This window comes from Astatotilapia calliptera, chromosome 3, assembly GCF_964374335.1.
Source record: "Astatotilapia calliptera chromosome 3, fAstCal68.1, whole genome shotgun sequence".
NCBI lineage: Eukaryota > Metazoa > Chordata > Actinopteri > Cichliformes > Cichlidae > Astatotilapia > Astatotilapia calliptera.
Window position 1 is genome coordinate 17,002,141 of NC_137424.1, and position 18,522 is coordinate 17,020,662.

The 18,522-nt window shown below is 41.1% G+C and overlaps 3 protein-coding genes across 3 annotated transcripts in view; all 3 read right to left on the reverse strand.

The window, feature by feature from the left end:
• The window catches only part of LOC145422960 (protein NLRC3-like), a gene marked incomplete at its 5' end in the record, with an annotated part of 416,117 nt that overhangs the window by 182,607 nt on the left and 214,988 nt on the right, over window positions 1-18,522 (reverse strand). The window lies entirely within an intron of this gene.
• The window catches only part of LOC113017568 (protein NLRC3-like), a 238,603-nt gene that overhangs the window by 60,863 nt on the left and 159,218 nt on the right, over window positions 1-18,522 (reverse strand). The window lies entirely within an intron of this gene.
• Window positions 1-18,522, reverse strand: part of LOC145425233 (protein NLRC3-like) — a 29,178-nt gene that overhangs the window by 8,671 nt on the left and 1,985 nt on the right. Inside the window, exon 2 of the mRNA XM_080298209.1 lies at window positions 15,214-15,390. Within this exon, the coding sequence (XP_080154335.1) occupies window positions 15,214-15,390 (177 nt within the window). The remainder of the gene's footprint in view (window positions 1-15,213; window positions 15,391-18,522) is intronic.

Sequence of the window (18,522 nt, forward strand, 5' to 3'; positions counted from 1 at the left end):
AGCTGCTCCTTTTGGACACAGTATCAAAGAAAGTCTACAGTATAACATAGAAAAGACAGAACAAAGTTTTGGTTGTTTTTAAATTGTGCAGAAATGAAACTACACTAAGCTCAATTATGTGACAGACATTTCATCCCATGTCAGTTTGGCCTCATCCTGGGCCGGATTATCCAGCACACACTCTGACCACAGGTCCATGTTGAGCAGGATGAGCTGCTGGCTAATCTGGAGGCTGTAGCAGCAGCTCACAGTCACAGTGGGTTTCCACTCATGAAAAAGCTCTGGCTGCTTCATTTCTCATCTCATATCAGAGACTTTAATGCTTCACTGAAGCTGTACTGTGATGCTTCCATATTCCAGTGAGGCCTCCATAATGATTTCAGCTGTTCTGTACACACACTGTGTGCCCTGTATGGCTCAAAGTCTCTGCAGCCTGTTTTTATCTGCTATCATCAGATCTTCATCATCCTCATTCACATCCCTCACACACTCTACAGCCTCATCAGCACTGACTTCATCTTCACTGACTGATGGAGCACAACATGAACCTGTGGAGGCTGAAACACTGTCCTGTCAAACATCTCCCCATCACCACTCCACTTCTGTCAGCCTTTAAATGAACCCTGCTCAAGTCTGTCACTTCTGTTTGGAGCCAAAAGAGGTTAAAGATTATGCCACTACATTCTTGTCTAGAAAATATTAAAGTGTATTTGGTGACACACAAAAAAGGGTAAAAGTATAGTTTGGGTCCACACATGTCCAAACCCTGGTGTGTAGGCCTACTTAGTATTGAGAAAAGCCCACTAAAAGAACGCCCACCAGACCAAAGCAATGGTGTTGACTTGATCAGCATTAACCCCGCCCCCTGACTTTGATGGGTGAAGCTGACAAATAAAATGTATTTATGAACAGCGATGCAGGGCCAGGAGTAGCAACGTGAATTAAATAAATACATCATTAAATAATTCATTAAATGTGTCAGTAAAATAATTAAAATAGAAAACAAACCAACAAAATATGTAATTAACTAATTTGAATTGTACATAAATACTTAATGAATTATTTTAAATGAAATTAACCGATAATTCATTGTGATTTTGTTTTGTGTTTTGATGAGCTAATAATCAGCTCTCTTTTTCTCATTGTTGTTCTAAGCCGCTTATCCAAAGGTAAGGCACTACCTGTTGAATTATTTCCAAAGTGTGCCAAATTGGACATTACAAATTAAAGTCTACTCACTGAAATTACTGGGGAATGTCTGCTTTGATTTTGATGAGAATCTCATGACAGTACTGAGGATTTAATGCGGTTGGACCGCTAAAGGATTTAATACGGTTGGACCGTGGAAAGCAGTTGGACTGCTGAGTGATTTTAGTATATTAGGGAATTTGGTTATTGTTTGGGGTGGAGCCCGTATTGGTTATAAGGTTGGACCTGCTTCAGTCTTACACTTTTTTGGCTGTTTTACTGTTGTTCCAAAGTATTATAAATTATTCAAGAACGTCAGTTGGACTGATAGGAAGCACAGTGCTCAGAGGTAACGCTTGCCAATGCCAAGGACGCTTAGGCATTGTCCTCGAAGAGGGATAGTCAGTTGGTCACTGTGGAGCTTGGGACACTCCAGAATAACTAGGAGTTAGAGTCTCCTTACCGTTTGGAACGGTAGTCTGCGCTTTTTTGGCCAGCAGAAGTTGGACTTCGGGCGTGTAACTTTAACTTAAAACTTCGGGGTAAGCCTTGGCTGTGAAATGCCAAAAATAGAGCTTCAGGCAAAGTTTGGGTTTGTTGACGCTTTTAAATTGAGTTAGGGATTTTAGAGATGAGGCCAGAAACTGTTGGACAGATACTGGTTAATTGATCACAAAAAAGTTGGACTTTATCGGTTGGACCGTTAACTTAAATTTGTCGAAATTGTTTAGGCGCTAAAGCTGACAGATGTGACAGTGGTTGTAAATATAAGACGTCTTTGTAATATAAAATAAGAGATCTCTGTGTGAAAGGAGTCTGAGGCAGTGCTGGAGCTATTTTTAGACTGTGTGTGTGTGAGTGTGAAAATGCAAATTAGTCAGCAGTGAACTGTTTAAACCACAGTTGGTTTTACAAATACTGCTGCAAACATTGTTGAGTGTGTGTTTAAGACGCCATTTATGTTCATTAGAGGGCTATAAATAAAGTTTTGAGTTGCCGTAGTGAATGTATAGTAATTGACTGAGTTTTGATATATAAATATAGTGAGTGCACTGTATATATTTAAGACTAACATATTACTTTTAGGAGTAACCTCTCATCAGCAATAAATGCTGGTGTGTTTTATTTTTTCTATTCTATGTGTGTGCTGTGAGAATTAATAGAGGTTTCAATTGTTTTCTTTGACTTGCTCTTTCTGATTATGAAAGGCATGTCTGAAATACTCTTAGGAAAGCGTGTTGTGAGTATATTCCTCAACTCTTGTCACAGTTTAAGTGTGTGAATGCTGTGAGTAGCAGGCTTTGAGTGATTGGGTGTGATTTGTACAAAATAATAAATAATAATAACACTATGAAAGTTGATAGTAGAGTGAGTGCAGAAGTGGAAGTGTGAGAGAAAAGGCGGTGTGTGTGTGAGACGATCTGACAAACGCAAAGAATTTAGTATATTTAGAAGTGTGTGCGTGAAATAAGGGTGAATTGTTTTAGATCAAGACTTAGTAAAACAAGAGTTTTATTAGCCTGTAAAAAAAACAAAACAGGAGAGATAGAAACAGAAAATATGGTTCTGAGCAGCTGCAAGGTTGACAGGAAATGGTGTGTGTGACAGGAACTTTGCATGCCCATAAAAGGAACTGACTGTGACAAGTGAGCACACAGAGAGAGAAACATACGAGTTAAACTCCAGGCAGATGAAGCAAATGGAGGTTTTAAGAAAAGAAATGAAAAGGATATTAATTGTATGCTTTAGTGTGTCAATACAGGTGGACTTCTTTCAACCTAGAATCTTGAGTACAAAACCATTGATTAACAGAATTGGGAGGAAAACAGGCCAGATTTTGGCTTAAAATTTTACAGCTTGACCTCCCACTTGTCCCGATCCTGAGAAGAAGCTCATAGGACAGTTAATCTCCTGATGAAGACCGACAGAACATCGTGGACTTCAAGAATTAACAGCAGGCAAAAGACAGTGCAACTGAAACTACACTGACGATACCAGCAGCAGCATGGAAGAAAAGCACGTGATGGAAAATGCACGGTGAACTGCAGGCTGGTAAGAACAGTGTGACATAACTGTTTAAAGACACTGAATGGGATATTTTGCCAGGCTGGGATTTAATCTAAAAGGAAAATACTGAAAAGAGCAACGGAGAAGAAACAGAGAAGAAACAGACTGTGTTTGCTGGGGATCACAAGACAACAAAGGACACTAAGAGAAGGGCACAGGGGCCAGTGGGAAGGTGAAGCCCAGACGAGTTCGACTGCGAGAATAGAGGGTACAATTGGGTTGAAATTGAAGCCGGAACTCAGGATGGTTTAGGGATGTCCACGTCACAAACAAAGAGGTAAACAAAAAGAAGGTAAAATAAAGAGAGAAAATAACTGACAATTACATTAATGAATAGAAGACACACATACAGATATTACATAGATTTATTTTTAGGATAAAGGGGAGAGCTTATACGTAGAAATGACTTTTTATACATATTGCATTTTGTGCCTTTAAGGGAGTTGTGGCTCAATTCGTCTCTTGTGGGTCACGAGCCTTTGGCTAGCGCTATGATTAGCCAATCTACTGTGAGGATGATATGAGTTATTGAAGGATTGCACACGCTTACAGACACAGAGTCCATAAACACACATGACAGTATTGATTCCAGGCAAAAGGCCTCAAATTAATTTAGCGTTTAACTGAACTTGAGCTGGCCCTGTAACAAGTGACAGAAAAGAGGAACTGAATAGGAGTTTCTTGCTTTAGAGAAGGACCAAAGGAAGGAAAGCATATATTTTGGTTAAGTCTGATAAACTAGAATGAAAAGGTATTGTTACATCAAAGGAGCAAGATGAAATAAAAAGGCTGTACCAAAAACAGGTTATAACATAGGAAATGTGAGTTTTAAAATGAAGTTAGTGTTAACACACAGGAGTTGTTTCAAGGCAGCGTTTAGCTGTGATAAAATGTATGCAGGAGTAATTGCTTATATGTTTAAACTTAATTGATTAAAGTGGTTGTTTTTTTTTTGGATCTTTTAGTAGAATAGAAGCTTATAATGATTTTCTTGTGAAAGGAGATTCTAGGTCAGAGTGGAGGCCTTGCAGCAGCGAGAGTTCTGTGTACAGGATGTTGATGATTAGATAAGGCAAGCGACAGGAAACGCATGCAGGGACGTGAAAGCAGCGTTTTAAGAGTTTTAAAATGATGAGTAACGTTGAAGAATATATATAAATACAAGTCAATAAGTCAAGAAGATAATTAGGATCAGGCTTTTGATTAAAGAGTCCCAAAGATGATAAGTTAGGGAGGTGCAGGAAAAGGTGTTTGGTTTGCTTTACACAAGATCTCGGCGACCACAGGGGGGTGAGGATCCTGGAGGCCCGAGGCATGATGGACCACAAGAGAGGGACGCAGAAAAAACCTAATCTTACGCATGGAGTGTTCTCGAGGGGGAGCTGGTGTTTATTACTGGGCCACTTAGATGACATGAGGTTGTCTGATTTGCTGAGCCAGAGGACGGCTAGAGAGGGTCAGAGCGGGAGTGGTGACCCCGATGTCCATGATGCCATGGATGGACATGGAAGCAGCTGAGTGGGCCGAGGAGTGACCCAACACAATGTATTGTGACCTCTGGTGTTCCAGAGGTCGAGAGAGGGAGTATTGAGATTGGAGAGATATTTTGCTGCTATTGTTAAAGGCTCATGTTCTCACTTAGATCATCGATTTCTACTTACATTTCTTTCTGGGAAAAATGGGGATTACTTTGGAAACAGGAAGTATTTTCCCCAATAAGCAGCCCTGGATTAGTAAATCACTCCAACATGTTCTCAGGCAGAAGAAGCTGTCTTGTTATGAGGGAGAGAAGAAAAAGATTGAGGCACAGAAACTTGTTGAAAGAGAGATAAAGCAGCTAAAATCAGGTGTAAAAGTAAAGCAGAGGATGAGCTGAATAAAGGACACTCAAGGCTGGCTTGGAAAGGAATGAAGTCCATGGTGGGGATGCAGAACAAGGAGCAAAGATGAATGTGATGCTGAATCAGCAGAAGACTTGGACTCATTTGATTCCAGCTTTGATATCATTGATTTCAATGAAGAGCTTTGTGATTGTAGCAAAGGGCTGGTAGCTCTGAGAGTCCCACTGATGAGGTGTTTGTGTGGAAATCTCTTAGTGGGACCAAAGAGAGAAAAAGCCCTGGTCCTGATGCTGTGGGAGGGAAATGATTGAAGTGTGCTGTGAGGAACTGACTGGGAGATTTTCACACATTTTCCAGTCCTCCTTGGAACAACAGGAAGTTCCCAGCATATGGAAACAAAGGTTAAGTGTCCTATGGCACTCAGTGATGATGGTGCTGTGGCCCCACCACCTCCACCTCTTTGTAAAGGAACTAACTGTAATCTGAAGCTTCAAATGGGACTAAGACTTCCTCCACTAGGTGGCAGTGTCTGATGAGAAAGTTTTAGTGGAGCTGGCCTGGAGTCAGGAACAGGAAGATGCAGGATTTGGGCTGAAATGGGGAAAAGTGGTTCGCACTAGTGCCTTAAAGCAAGAAGGTTGTAGGTTGAAGCTTGTTGGCCTTTCTGTGGAGGTTGGATGTTCTCCCACAGTCCAATGAAATGCTGCTTAGGTTCATTGGTGCTTCTAAATTGGCTGTAGGTGTGGATGTGAGAGAGTGCTTCTCTGTCTCTCTCTGTTGGCCCTGTGATGGACTGCTCACCTGTGCAGGTGGACCACGCCTCTTGCCCTATGACAGCTAGGGCACAGGCTGCAGCCCTGTGAGCCTAAGCTGAATAAACAGTTAGCAAAAATGATCCATAGATGGCCTGAAATCCCCCAGTTAGCAGTTTGGTAGATAGCTATGACATGCTAATCCCATCCAGCAGCTGTATTCTACCTGTAAGCTGATCCCTGCTGAGCCAAAGCACTTTTTCATATACAAATTACAACCTTTAATAGAAACCTATTGGTCAGCATCTTATTAGCCTGCTGTTAGCTTCATTCCACAGAAAACTGAGAGAAACTAACAGAGTTGATAAAGAATAAAGAGAAATGTGCTGATTTAAAGCCTTTGAAGTGCTTCAGATGATCTCTGTCCACTTCTGTCCACTCATTCATTCATGTAAGCTTTCTAATGCAGCTTTGATCTTCACAGTCTGCTTCATGAAACTCATTCTAACCCTGAATGTCAGAGTGTTCCTCCTTCTCTTTCCCATCATTCATGCTGGCAGTGGAGGAGATTTGGATGTTGGACTGTGTTTTGGATGATGTGTGTATGTTTGTGTTGGACTGCTGTCTGTAAAGCAAACGCACATTTTGCTTTGGATTTCAGTGTCAGACAGACTTTAAGGTGGAATGAAGAGTTGGAGAGTTTCACAGTGAATTATCCAGTGGAGGATTTTTCTTCTTCTTTGAAGGTTTGAAATGTGAACATTGTTCTGCTGCAGTCAATGGACTAAACCAGAGAAGAAGAAAACAGACTTTACCATGAAGATCCTCAGTGTGGATCAGTATAATATCAGCCTGATGTCTGCAGTTTAGTGTCAGCACAACTTTCACATCATATTCATCTCAGCACAACTAAAACATGCTGACTGACCTCAGAGTTTCAAGTCCACATCCTGGACTCTCCAGGAAACCACACAGATGCTTCACTCCTGAATCCTGCAGCTTGTTGTTCCAGCTCAGGTCCAGCTCTCTCAGATGGGAGGGGTTGAACTTCAGTGCTGCTGCCAGATAATCACAGCTGATCTCTGACAAACCACAGTCCCTCAATCTGTATAAAGAATGAAAGATGTAAGTTTATTAGACAAAGTGTGAGCTTGAAATCATTCAGTGTTTCATCATCTGTTCAGAGCTGAAGAAGGTTCAGAATGTAGAAGTTTAGAAAATGGAAACTCCAAACAGCTGAAGCCAACAGGAAGCAGCTTCAAACAAACACAACAAGAGAAAAAACTCTGAATGTTTCACATTAAAGTCGTACATTTATCATAAAAACAGGACAAAGACTTGAAAAAGTCGTGTTTTTCCTTCCAGGAACCACAAGGCTTCACTTTTAAAGGTGAAGTGTGAAAGAAATGGACATATTTGAAGTCCAACACCTTTTTCCAGTCACATTATTAAAGCAGACAAACTACAAGCTCATTTTCATTCCAACAAGTCATCTTCTGACCTGGACTAACAACACTGGTCTCTATGTGCAGCTGGCTGTGAGACCAGTGCTCAGGGAGCGTCTACAAAGTGCAACACTGAAAGAACATCACACACTAGCTGTGTCCCAAAACGTCGGCTGCATCCTTCGGAGGACCCGGTATTCACGGTCTACGTGGGCCGGGTCCTTCAAAGACCGAAAAGGCTGGAAGTGCGAGGCTGTGAAATGGGACGGTCTAGCCTTCAGATTTGCGTCACCGCTGTGTCGGTGGAGTTTAATAAACTCGGCCGTCTGCTCCTTGCTATCTAAAATATAACAGGACACTGGCGTAAACTCTCGACCGTCTCACACTTCTGTTTAATCAGTTTCCTGTAACGTTAACGTTTATTCAGCTGTGTGAAAATCCCGGAGGAACTTTGATCTCAGCCAAACCGATTTACTCCGGAACAAATACAACACAGAAAAAAGGCAAACAATTACATTTTTAAGTTATCTGAGTGACTTATATATCATGTTTAACCTGAGTAGTGAAAGAGCGGGGTCTGAAAACGATGAAGCCGGGCGTCCGCTGCTCTCGCCGGCTGGAGTGACCATTGAACCCCCCGGCTTGCTAGCGAGCGGGTGGGTAACAGACGTCTCCGAAAACGTCGGCACACTTTTGCAAATATGTGATGTCTTGATAAACCAAGCAGATATTTGAAGTTTACACAGCTACTTTCTTGCCTGAAAATATGTTAAAAGTTTATTTTGTGACCCAGAAAGATTAATAAGAGTAATTTGAAAACTTAGTAGCTGCCGCCATTGTTGGCAGCTGAAATTTGGCTGGGATATGAATTCTGGGATATGGTGGGCCACGAAGGACACACCCGACGAATCCTTCAAATTCGGGGAAATGAAGGACGCATTTGTCGGGCACATTTGAAGGAGTCGACAAATACGGACAGCCTTCATCGCCTGGCTGTGACGTAATCGGCCTTCAAATGCAGCCTCTGGAGGATGCAGCCGACGTTTTGGGACACAGCTACTAATTTGCTTCCATCATCCAACCTGAAGAGGAAACAGAGACGCCTCCCCTTCAAAGTAAAAGCTGCTCCTTTTGGACACAGTATCAAAGAAAGTCTACAGTATAACATAGAAAAGACAGAACAAAGTTTTGGTTGTTTTTAAATTGTGCAGAAATGAAACTACACTAAGCTCAATTATGTGACAGACATTTCATCCCATGTCAGTTTGGCCTCATCCTGGGCCGGATTATCCAGCACACACTCTGACCACAGGTCCATGTTGAGCAGGATGAGCTGCTGGCTAATCTGGAGGCTGTAGCAGCAGCTCACAGTCACAGTGGGTTTCCACTCATGAAAAAGCTCTGGCTGCTTCATTTCTCATCTCATATCAGAGACTTTAATGCTTCACTGAAGCTGTACTGTGATGCTTCCATATCCCAGTGAGGCCTCCATAATGATTTCAGCTGTTCTGTACACACACTGTGTGCCCTGTATGGCTCAAAGTCTCTGCAGCCTGTTTTTATCTGCTATCATCAGATCTTCATCATCCTCATTCACATCCCTCACACACTCTACAGCCTCATCAGCACCGACTTCATCTTCACTGACTGATGGAGCACAACATGAACCTGTGGAGGCTGAAACACTGTCCTGTCAAACATCTCCCCGTCACCACTCCACTTCTGTCAGCCTTTAAATGAACCCTGCTCAAGTCTGTCACTTCTGTTTGGAGCCAAAAGAGGTTAAAGATTATGCCACTACATTCTTGTCTAGAAAATATTAAAGTGTATTTGGTGACACACAAAAAAGGGTAAAAGTATAGTTTGGGTCCACACATGTCCAAACCCTGGTGTGTAGGCCTACTTAGTATTGAGAAAAGCCCACTAAAAGAACGCCCACCAGACCAAAGCAATGGTGTTGACTTGATCAGCATTAACCCCGCCCCCTGACTTTGATGGGTGAAGCTGACAAATAAAATGTATTTATGAACAGCGATGCAGGGCCAGGAGTAGCAACGTGAATTAAATAAATACATCATTAAATAATTCATTAAATGTGTCAGTAAAATAATTAAAATAGAAAACAAACCAACAAAATATGTAATTAACTAATTTGAATTGTACATAAATACTTAATGAATTATTTTAAATGAAATTAACCGATAATTCATTGTGATTTTGTTTTGTGTTTTGATGAGCTAATAATCAGCTCTCTTTTTCTCATTGTTGTTCTAAGCCGCTTATCCAAAGGTAAGGCACTACCTGTTGAATTATTTCCAAAGTGTGCCAAATTGGACATTACAAATTAAAGTCTACTCACTGAAATTACTGGGGAATGTCTGCTTTGATTTTGATGAGAATCTCATGACAGTACTGAGGATTTAATGCAGTTGGACTGCTAAAAATGATTGAATGCGGTTGGACCGCTAAAGGATTTAATACGGTTGGACCGTGGAAAGCAGTTGGACTGCTGAGTGATTTTAGTATATTAGGGAATTTGGTTATTGTTTGGGGTGGAGCCCGTATTGGTTATAAGGTTGGACCTGCTTCAGTCTTACACTTTTTTGGCTGTTTTACTGTTGTTCCAAAGTATTATAAATTATTCAAGAACGTCAGTTGGACTGATAGGAAGCGCAGTGCTCAGAGGTAACGCTTGCCAATGCCAAGGACGCTTAGGCATTGTCCTCGAAGAGGGATAGTCAGTTGGTCACTGTGGAGCTTGGGGCACTCCAGAATAACTAGGAGTTAGAGTCTCCTTACCATTTGGAACGGTAGTCTGCGCTTTTTTGGCCAGCAGAAGTTGGACTTCGGGCGTGTAACTTTAACTTAAAACTTCGGGGTAAGCCTTGGCTGTGAAATGCCAAAAATAGAGCTTCAGGCAAAGTTTGGGTTGGTTGACGCTTTTAAATTGAGTTAGGGATTTTAGAGATGAGGCCAGAAACTGTTGGACAGATACTGGTTAATTGATCACAAAAAAGTTGGACTTTATCGGTTGGACCGTTAACTTAAATTTGTCGAAATTGTTTAGGCGCTAAAGCTGACAGATGTGACAGTGGTTGTAAATATAAGACGTCTTTGTAATATAAAATAAGAGATCTCTGTGTGAAAGGAGTCTGAGGCAGTGCTGGAGCTATTTTTAGACTGTGTGTGTGTGAGTGTGAAAATGCAAATTAGTCAGCAGTGAACTGTTTAAACCACAGTTGGTTTTACAAATACTGCTGCAAACATTGTTGAGTGTGTGTTTAAGACGCCATTTATGTTCATTAGAGGGCTATAAATAAAGTTTTGAGTTGCCGTAGTGGATGTATAGTAATTGACTGAGTTTTGATATATAAATATAGTGAGTGCACTGTATATATTTAAGACTAACATATTACTTTTAGGAGTAACCTCTCATCAGCAATAAATGCTGGTGTGTTTTATTTTTTCTATTCTATGTGTGTGCTGTGAGAATTAATAGAGGTTTCAATTGTTTTCTTTGACTTGCTCTTTCTGATTATGAAAGGCATGTCTGAAATACTCTTAGGAAAGCGTGTTGTGAGTATATTCCTCAACTCTTGTCACAGTTTAAGTGTGTGAATGCTGTGAGTAGCAGGCTTTGAGTGATTGGGTGTGATTTGTACAAAATAATAAATAATAATAACACTATGAAAGTTGATAGTAGAGTGAGTGCAGAAGTGGAAGTGTGAGAGAAAAGGCGGTGTGTGTGTGAGACGATCTGACAAACGCAAAGAATTTAGTATATTTAGAAGTGTGTGCGTGAAATAAGGGTGAATTGTTTTAGATCAAGACTTAGTAAAACAAGAGTTTTATTAGCCTGTAAAAAAACAAAACAGGAGAGATAGAAACAGAAAATATGGTTCTGAGCAGCTGCAAGGTTGACAGGAAATGGTGTGTGTGACAGGAACTTTGCATGCCCATAAAAGGAACTGACTGTGACAAGTGAGCACACAGAGAGAGAAACATACGAGTTAAACTCCAGGCAGATGAAGCAAATGGAGGTTTTAAGAAAAGAAATGAAAAGGATATTAATTGTATGCTTTAGTGTGTCAATACAGGTGGACTTCTTTCAACCTAGAATCTTGAGTACAAAACCATTGATTAACAGAATTGGGAGGAAAACAGGCCAGATTTTGGCTTAAAATTTTACAGCTTGACCTCCCACTTGTCCCGATCCTGAGAAGAAGCTCATAGGACAGTTAATCTCCTGATGAAGACCGACAGAACATCGTGGACTTCAAGAATTAACAGCAGGCAAAAGACAGTGCAACTGAAACTACACTGACGATACCAGCAGCAGCATGGAAGAAAAGCACGTGATGGAAAATGCACGGTGAACTGCAGGCTGGTAAGAACAGTGTGACATAACTGTTTAAAGACACTGAATGGGATATTTTGCCAGGCTGGGATTTAATCTAAAAGGAAAATACTGAAAAGAGCAACGGAGAAGAAACAGAGAAGAAACAGACTGTGTTTGCTGGGGATCACAAGACAACAAAGGACACTAAGAGAAGGGCACAGGGGCCAGTGGGAAGGTGAAGCCCAGACGAGTTCGACTGCGAGAATAGAGGGTACAATTGGGTTGAAATTGAAGCCGGAACTCAGGATGGTTTAGGGATGTCCACGTCACAAACAAAGAGGTAAACAAAAAGAAGGTAAAATAAAGAGAGAAAATAACTGACAATTACATTAATGAATAGAAGACACACATACAGATATTACATAGATTTATTTTTAGGATAAAGGGGAGAGCTTATACGTAGAAATGACTTTTTATACATATTGCATTTTGTGCCTTTAAGGGAGTTGTGGCTCAATTCGTCTCTTGTGGGTCACGAGCCTTTGGCTAGCGCTATGATTAGCCAATCTACTGTGAGGATGATATGAGTTATTGAAGGATTGCACACGCTTACAGACACAGAGTCCATAAACACACATGACAGTATTGATTCCAGGCAAAAGGCCTCAAATTAATTTAGCGTTTAACTGAACTTGAGCTGGCCCTGTAACAAGTGACAGAAAAGAGGAACTGAATAGGAGTTTCTTGCTTTAGAGAAGGACCAAAGGAAGGAAAGCATATATTTTGGTTAAGTCTGATAAACTAGAATGAGAAGGTATTGTTACATCAAAGGAGCAAGATGAAATAAAAAGGCTGTACCAAAAACAGGCTATAACATAGGAAATGTGAGTTTTAAAATGAAGTTAGTGTTAACACACAGGAGTTGTTTCAAGGCAGCGTTTAGCTGTGATAAAATGTATGCAGGAGTAATTGCTTATATGTTTAAACTTAATTGATTAAAGTGGTTGTTTTTTTGGATCTTTTAGTAGAATAGAAGCTTATAATGATTTTCTTGTGAAAGGAGATTCTAGGTCAGAGTGGAGGCCTTGCAGCAGCGAGAGTTCTGTGTACAGGATGTTGATGATTAGATAAGGCAAGCGACAGGAAACGCATGCAGGGACGTGAAAGCAGCGTTTTAAGAGTTTTAAAATGATGAGTAACGTTGAAGAATATATATAAATACAAGTCAATAAGTCAAGAAGATAATTAGGATCAGGCTTTTGATTAAAGAGTCCCAAAGATGATAAGTTAGGGAGGTGCAGGAAAAGGTGTTTGGTTTGCTTTACACAAGATCTCGGCGACCACAGGGGGGTGAGGATCCTGGAGGCCCGAGGCATGATGGACCACAAGAGAGGGACGCAGAAAAAACCTAATCTTACGCATGGAGTGTTCTCGAGGGGGAGCTGGTGTTTATTACTGGGCCACTTAGATGACATGAGGTTGTCTGATTTGCTGAGCCAGAGGACGGCTAGAGAGGGTGAGAGCGGGAGTGGTGACCCCGATGTCCATGATGCCATGGATGGACATGGAAGCAGCTGAGTGGGCCGAGGAGTGACCCAACACAATGTATTGTGACCTCTGGTGTTCCAGAGGTCGAGAGAGGGAGTATTGAGATTGGAGAGATATTTTGCTGCTATTGTTAAAGGCTCATGTTCTCACTTAGATCATCGATTTCTACTTACATTTCTTTCTGGGAAAAATGGGGATTACTTTGGAAACAGGAAGTATTTTCCCCAATAAGCAGCCCTGGATTAGTAAATCACTCCAACATGTTCTCAGGCAGAAGAAGCTGTCTTGTTATGAGGGAGAGAAGAAAAAGATTGAGGCACAGAAACTTGTTGAAAGAGAGATAAAGCAGCTAAAATCAGGTGTAAAAGTAAAGCAGAGGATGAGCTGAATAAAGGACACTCAAGGCTGGCTTGGAAAGGAATGAAGTCCATGGTGGGGATGCAGAACAAGGAGCAAAGATGAATGTGATGCTGAATCAGCAGAAGACTTGGACTCATTTGATTCCAGCTTTGATATCATTGATTTCAATGAAGAGCTTTGTGATTGTAGCAAAGGGCTGGTAGCTCTGAGAGTCCCACTGATGAGGTGTTTGTGTGGAAATCTCTTAGTGGGAGCAAAGAGAGAAAAAGCCCTGGTCCTGATGCTGTGGGAGGGAAATGATTGAAGTGTGCTGTGAGGAACTGACTGGGAGGTTTTCACACATTTTCCAGTCCTCCTTGGAACAACAGGAAGTTCCCAGCATATGGAAACAAAGGTTAAGTGTCCTATGGCACTCAGTGATGATGGTGCTGTGGCCCCACCACCTCCACCTCTTTGTAAAGGAACTAACTGTAATCTGAAGCTTCAAATGGAACTAAGACTTCCTCCACTAGGTGGCAGTGTCTGATGAGAAAGTGTTAGTGGAGCTGGCCTGGAGTCAGGAACAGGAAGATGCAGGATTTGGGCTGAAATGGGGAAAAGTGGTTCGCACTAGTGCCTTAAAGCAAGAAGGTTGTAGGTTGAAGCTTGTTGGCCTTTCTGTGGAGGTTGGATGTTCTCCCACAGTCCAATGAAATGCTGCTTAGGTTCATTGGTGCTTCTAAATTGGCTGTAGGTGTGGATGTGAGAGAGTGCTTCTCTGTCTCTCTCTGTTGGCCCTGTGATGGACTGCTCACCTGTGCAGGTGGACCACGCCTCTTGCCCTATGACAGCTAGGGCACAGGCTGCAGCCCTGTGAGCCTAAGCTGAATAAACAGTTAGCAAAAATGATCCATAGATGGCCTGAAATCCCCCAGTTAGCAGTTTGGTAGATAGCTATGACATGCTAATCCCATCCAGCAGCTGTATTCTACCTGTAAGCTGATCCCTGCTGAGCCAAAGCACTTTTTCATATACAAATTACAACCTTTAATAGAAACCTATTGGTCAGCATCTTATTAGCCTGCTGTTAGCTTCATTCCACAGAAAACTGAGAGAAACTAACAGAGTTGATAAAGAATAAAGAGAAATGTGCTGATTTAAAGCCTTTGAAGTGCTTCAGATGATCTCTGTCCACTTCTGTCCACTCATTCATTCATGTAAGCTTTCTAATGCAGCTTTGATCTTCACAGTCTGCTTCATGAAACTCATTCTAACCCTGAATGTCAGAGTGTTCCTCCTTCTCTTTCCCATCATTCATGCTGGCAGTGGAGGAGATTTGGATGTTGGACTGTGTTTTGGATGATGTGTGTATGTTTGTGTTGGACTGCTGTCTGTAAAGCAAACGCACATTTTGCTTTGGATTTCAGTGTCAGACAGACTTTAAGGTGGAATGAAAAGTTGGAGAGTTTCACAGTGAATTATCCAGTGGAGGATTTTTCTTCTTCTTTGAAGGTTTGAAATGTGAATATTGTTCTGCTGCAGTCAATGGACTAAACCAGAGAAGAAGAAAACAGACTTTACCATGAAGATCCTCAGTGTGGATCAGTATAATATCAGCCTGATGTCTGCAGTTTAGTGTCAGCACAACTTTCACATCATATTCATCTCAGCACAACTAAAACATGCTGACTGACCTCAGAGTTTCAAGTCCACATCCTGGACTCTCCAGGAAACCACACAGATGCTTCACTCCTGAATCCTGCAGCTTGTTGTTGCAGCTCAGGTCCAGCTCTCTCAGATGGGAGGGGTTGGACTTCAGTGCTGCTGCCAGATAATCACAGCTGATCTCTGACAAACCACAGTAACTCAATCTGTATGAAGAATGAAAGATGTAAGTCTATTAGACAAAGTGTGAGCTTGAAATCATTCAGTGTTTCATCATCTGTTCAGAGCTGAAGAAGGTTCAGAATGTAGAAGTTTAGAAAATGGAAACTCCAAACAGCTGAAGCCAACAGGAAGCAGCTTCAAACAAACACAACAAGAGAAAAAACTCTGAATGTTTCACATTAAAGTCGTACATTTATCATAAAAACAGGACAAAGACTTGAAAAAGTCGTGTTTTTCCTTCCAGGAACCACAAGGCTTCACTTTTAAAGGTGAAGTGTGAAAGAAATGGACATATTTGAAGTCCAACACCTTTTTCCAGTCACATTGTTAAAGCAGACAAACTACAAGCTCATTTTCATTCCAACAAGTCATCTTCTGACCTGGACTAACAACACTGGTCTCTATGTGCAGCTGGCTGTGAGACCAGTGCTCAGGGAGCGTCTACAAAGTGCAACACTGAAAGAACATCACACACTCATTTGCTTCCATCATCCAACCTGAAGAGGAAACAGAGACGCCTCCCCTTCAAAGTAAAAGCTGCTCCTTTTGGACACAGTATCAAAGAAAGTCTACAGTATAACATAGAAAAGACAGAACAAAGTTTTGGTTGTTTTAAATTGTGCAGAAATGAAACTACACTAAGCTCAATTATGTGACAGACATTTCATCCCATGTCAGTTTGGCCTCATCCTGGGCTGGATTATCCAGCACACATTCTGACCACAGGCCCAGGGGCCACGCACAGCTGGGCTCCATCCAAGAGACAGGAAACAAACCAACACAATAATAAAAAGCACCATGTGATCTTCTTACATCTTCAAGACAAACATAGTAAAAACATGAGCATATTTGTTTCCTGATAAAATGATGTGACAGGTAGAACAGAGTAAAGTGGTGGTGTTACAGCCTTTCTCCCCTCTGCTGCCGAGGCTGTTAGTCTCTCCCAAACTCAGCTACAGGACTTCCAAATGAATGAAAGCAGCAGAAGTGGCTTTACGAATGAAAGAGGAAGCGGAGAAGAAGAGGAGAGGGAGGCCACCCTGACCATCACTCCAGCTGAAAACATCACACTTCCATTAAAGTTGGTGAGGAAATGTTGAGCAGGATGAGCTGCTGGCTAATCTGGAGGCTGTAGCAGCAGCTCACAGTCACAGTGGATTTCCACTCATGAAAAAGCTCTGGCTGCTTCATTTCTCATCTCATATCAGAGACTTTAATGCTTCACTGAAGCTGTACTGTGATGCTTCCATATTCCAGTGAGGCCTCCATAATGATTTCAGCTGTTCTGTACACACACTGTGTGCCCTGTATGGCTCAAAGTCTCTGCAGCCTGTTTTTATCTGCTATCATCAGATCTTCATCATCCTCATTCACATCCCTCACACACTCTACAGCCTCATCAGCACCGACTTCATCTTCACTGACTGATGGAGCACAACATGAACCTGTGGAGGCTGAAACACTGTCCTGTCAAACATCTCCCCGTCACCACTCCACTTCTGTCAGCCTTTAAATGAACCCTGCTCAAGTCTGTCACTTCTATTTGGAGCCAAAAGAGGTTAAAGATTGTGTCACTACATTCTTGTCTAGAAAATATTAAAGTGTATTTGGTGACACACAAAAAAGGGTAAAAGTATAGTTTGGGTCCACACATGTCCAAACCCTGGTGTGTAGGCCTACTTAGTATTGAGAAAAGCCCACTAAAAGAACGCCCACCAGACCAAAGCAATGGTGTTGACTTGATCAGCATTAACCCCGCCCCCTGACTTTGATGGGTGAAGCTGACAAATAAAATGTATTTATGAACAACGATGCAGGGCCAGGAGTAGCAACGTGAATTAAATAAATACATCATTAAATAATTCATTAAATGTGTCAGTAAAATAATTAAAATAGAAAACAAACCAACAAAATATGTAATTAACTAATTTGAATTGTACATAAATACTTAATGAATTATTTTAAATGAAATTAACTGATAATTAATTATCAATATATTTTTTTAAATTAATTATATACATTTTTAATTAATCACTGAAATAAATAATTCATTAGTGATGTATTTATTTAATACAACCATAAAATTATTGCTAGTTTAATCAAAATAATTTTAAGACATCAATATTAAAGGTTAAATTATGATAATGAATACATGCAACTATAACTGATGACGTAAGAATTTGGATTTTTTAAGCTAAAGCGAAGGTGCTGACTCACTTGGCATGTTAGGCTACGTTCACTCTGCAGGTCTTAATGCTCAATTCCGATTTTTTGATCAAATCCGATTTTTTTATCTGCTCGTTCACACTACAAATAAAATGCGTCAGCAAACGCGCTCTAGTGTGAACGCTCAAAGCGGCCCGCATGCGCAAAAGAAGACTTCACACACAACGCGCTCTGTTTAGACCCAGAGCAAACAATATTGTTTGACAGATGGCCCTTAATATAAAGACTTCGGACTTTACGTTTCCCAATTTTTGCTTTAAGTTATTTTGTTATTTACATAATAATGTAGATAACCTAATAATGATCCTTATTGCTGTTTTAGAGGAGCGGTGCTTCAAAGGATAGCTGCAGATTTCTGTCAGAATCTGCAGATTATACAGTACAAATAAAATGTTCACGTTTCTCCAACGTTGTCTTCCCAACAGTTTCACTGACATCTACACGGGAAGGAAGCGTTCGCGATGTCTTATCGGGCGCTGATAATTGGCGTCTGTCTTGTGTTGGTGACGTAAAAGACGGATTTAATGCGACATGACCGTTCAAACAGCAGTCGCTTTCTAAAACATCGGATATGTATCGGATTCAGTACCACATACGAAAGTGACCCAGATCGGATTTGAAAATATCGGATTTACGCCGTTCACACTGTCATAGCATGATCGGATATGGGTCGCATAGGGTCAAAAAAATCGGATTTGATGCGCTTTCGCCTGCAGTGTGAACGTAGCCTTACTCTCAAATCCTCCCTAATAACAAGAACATAATTACACTTTAGCCACAAGAGGGCAGCAGCATTAAGTCGCATGTATATAAAGGTACAGTGATTATATTACAGTGATTTTGACAAAAACAAAACAGAAGTTCATGGCAGTGTGTTTTTCATAACATAC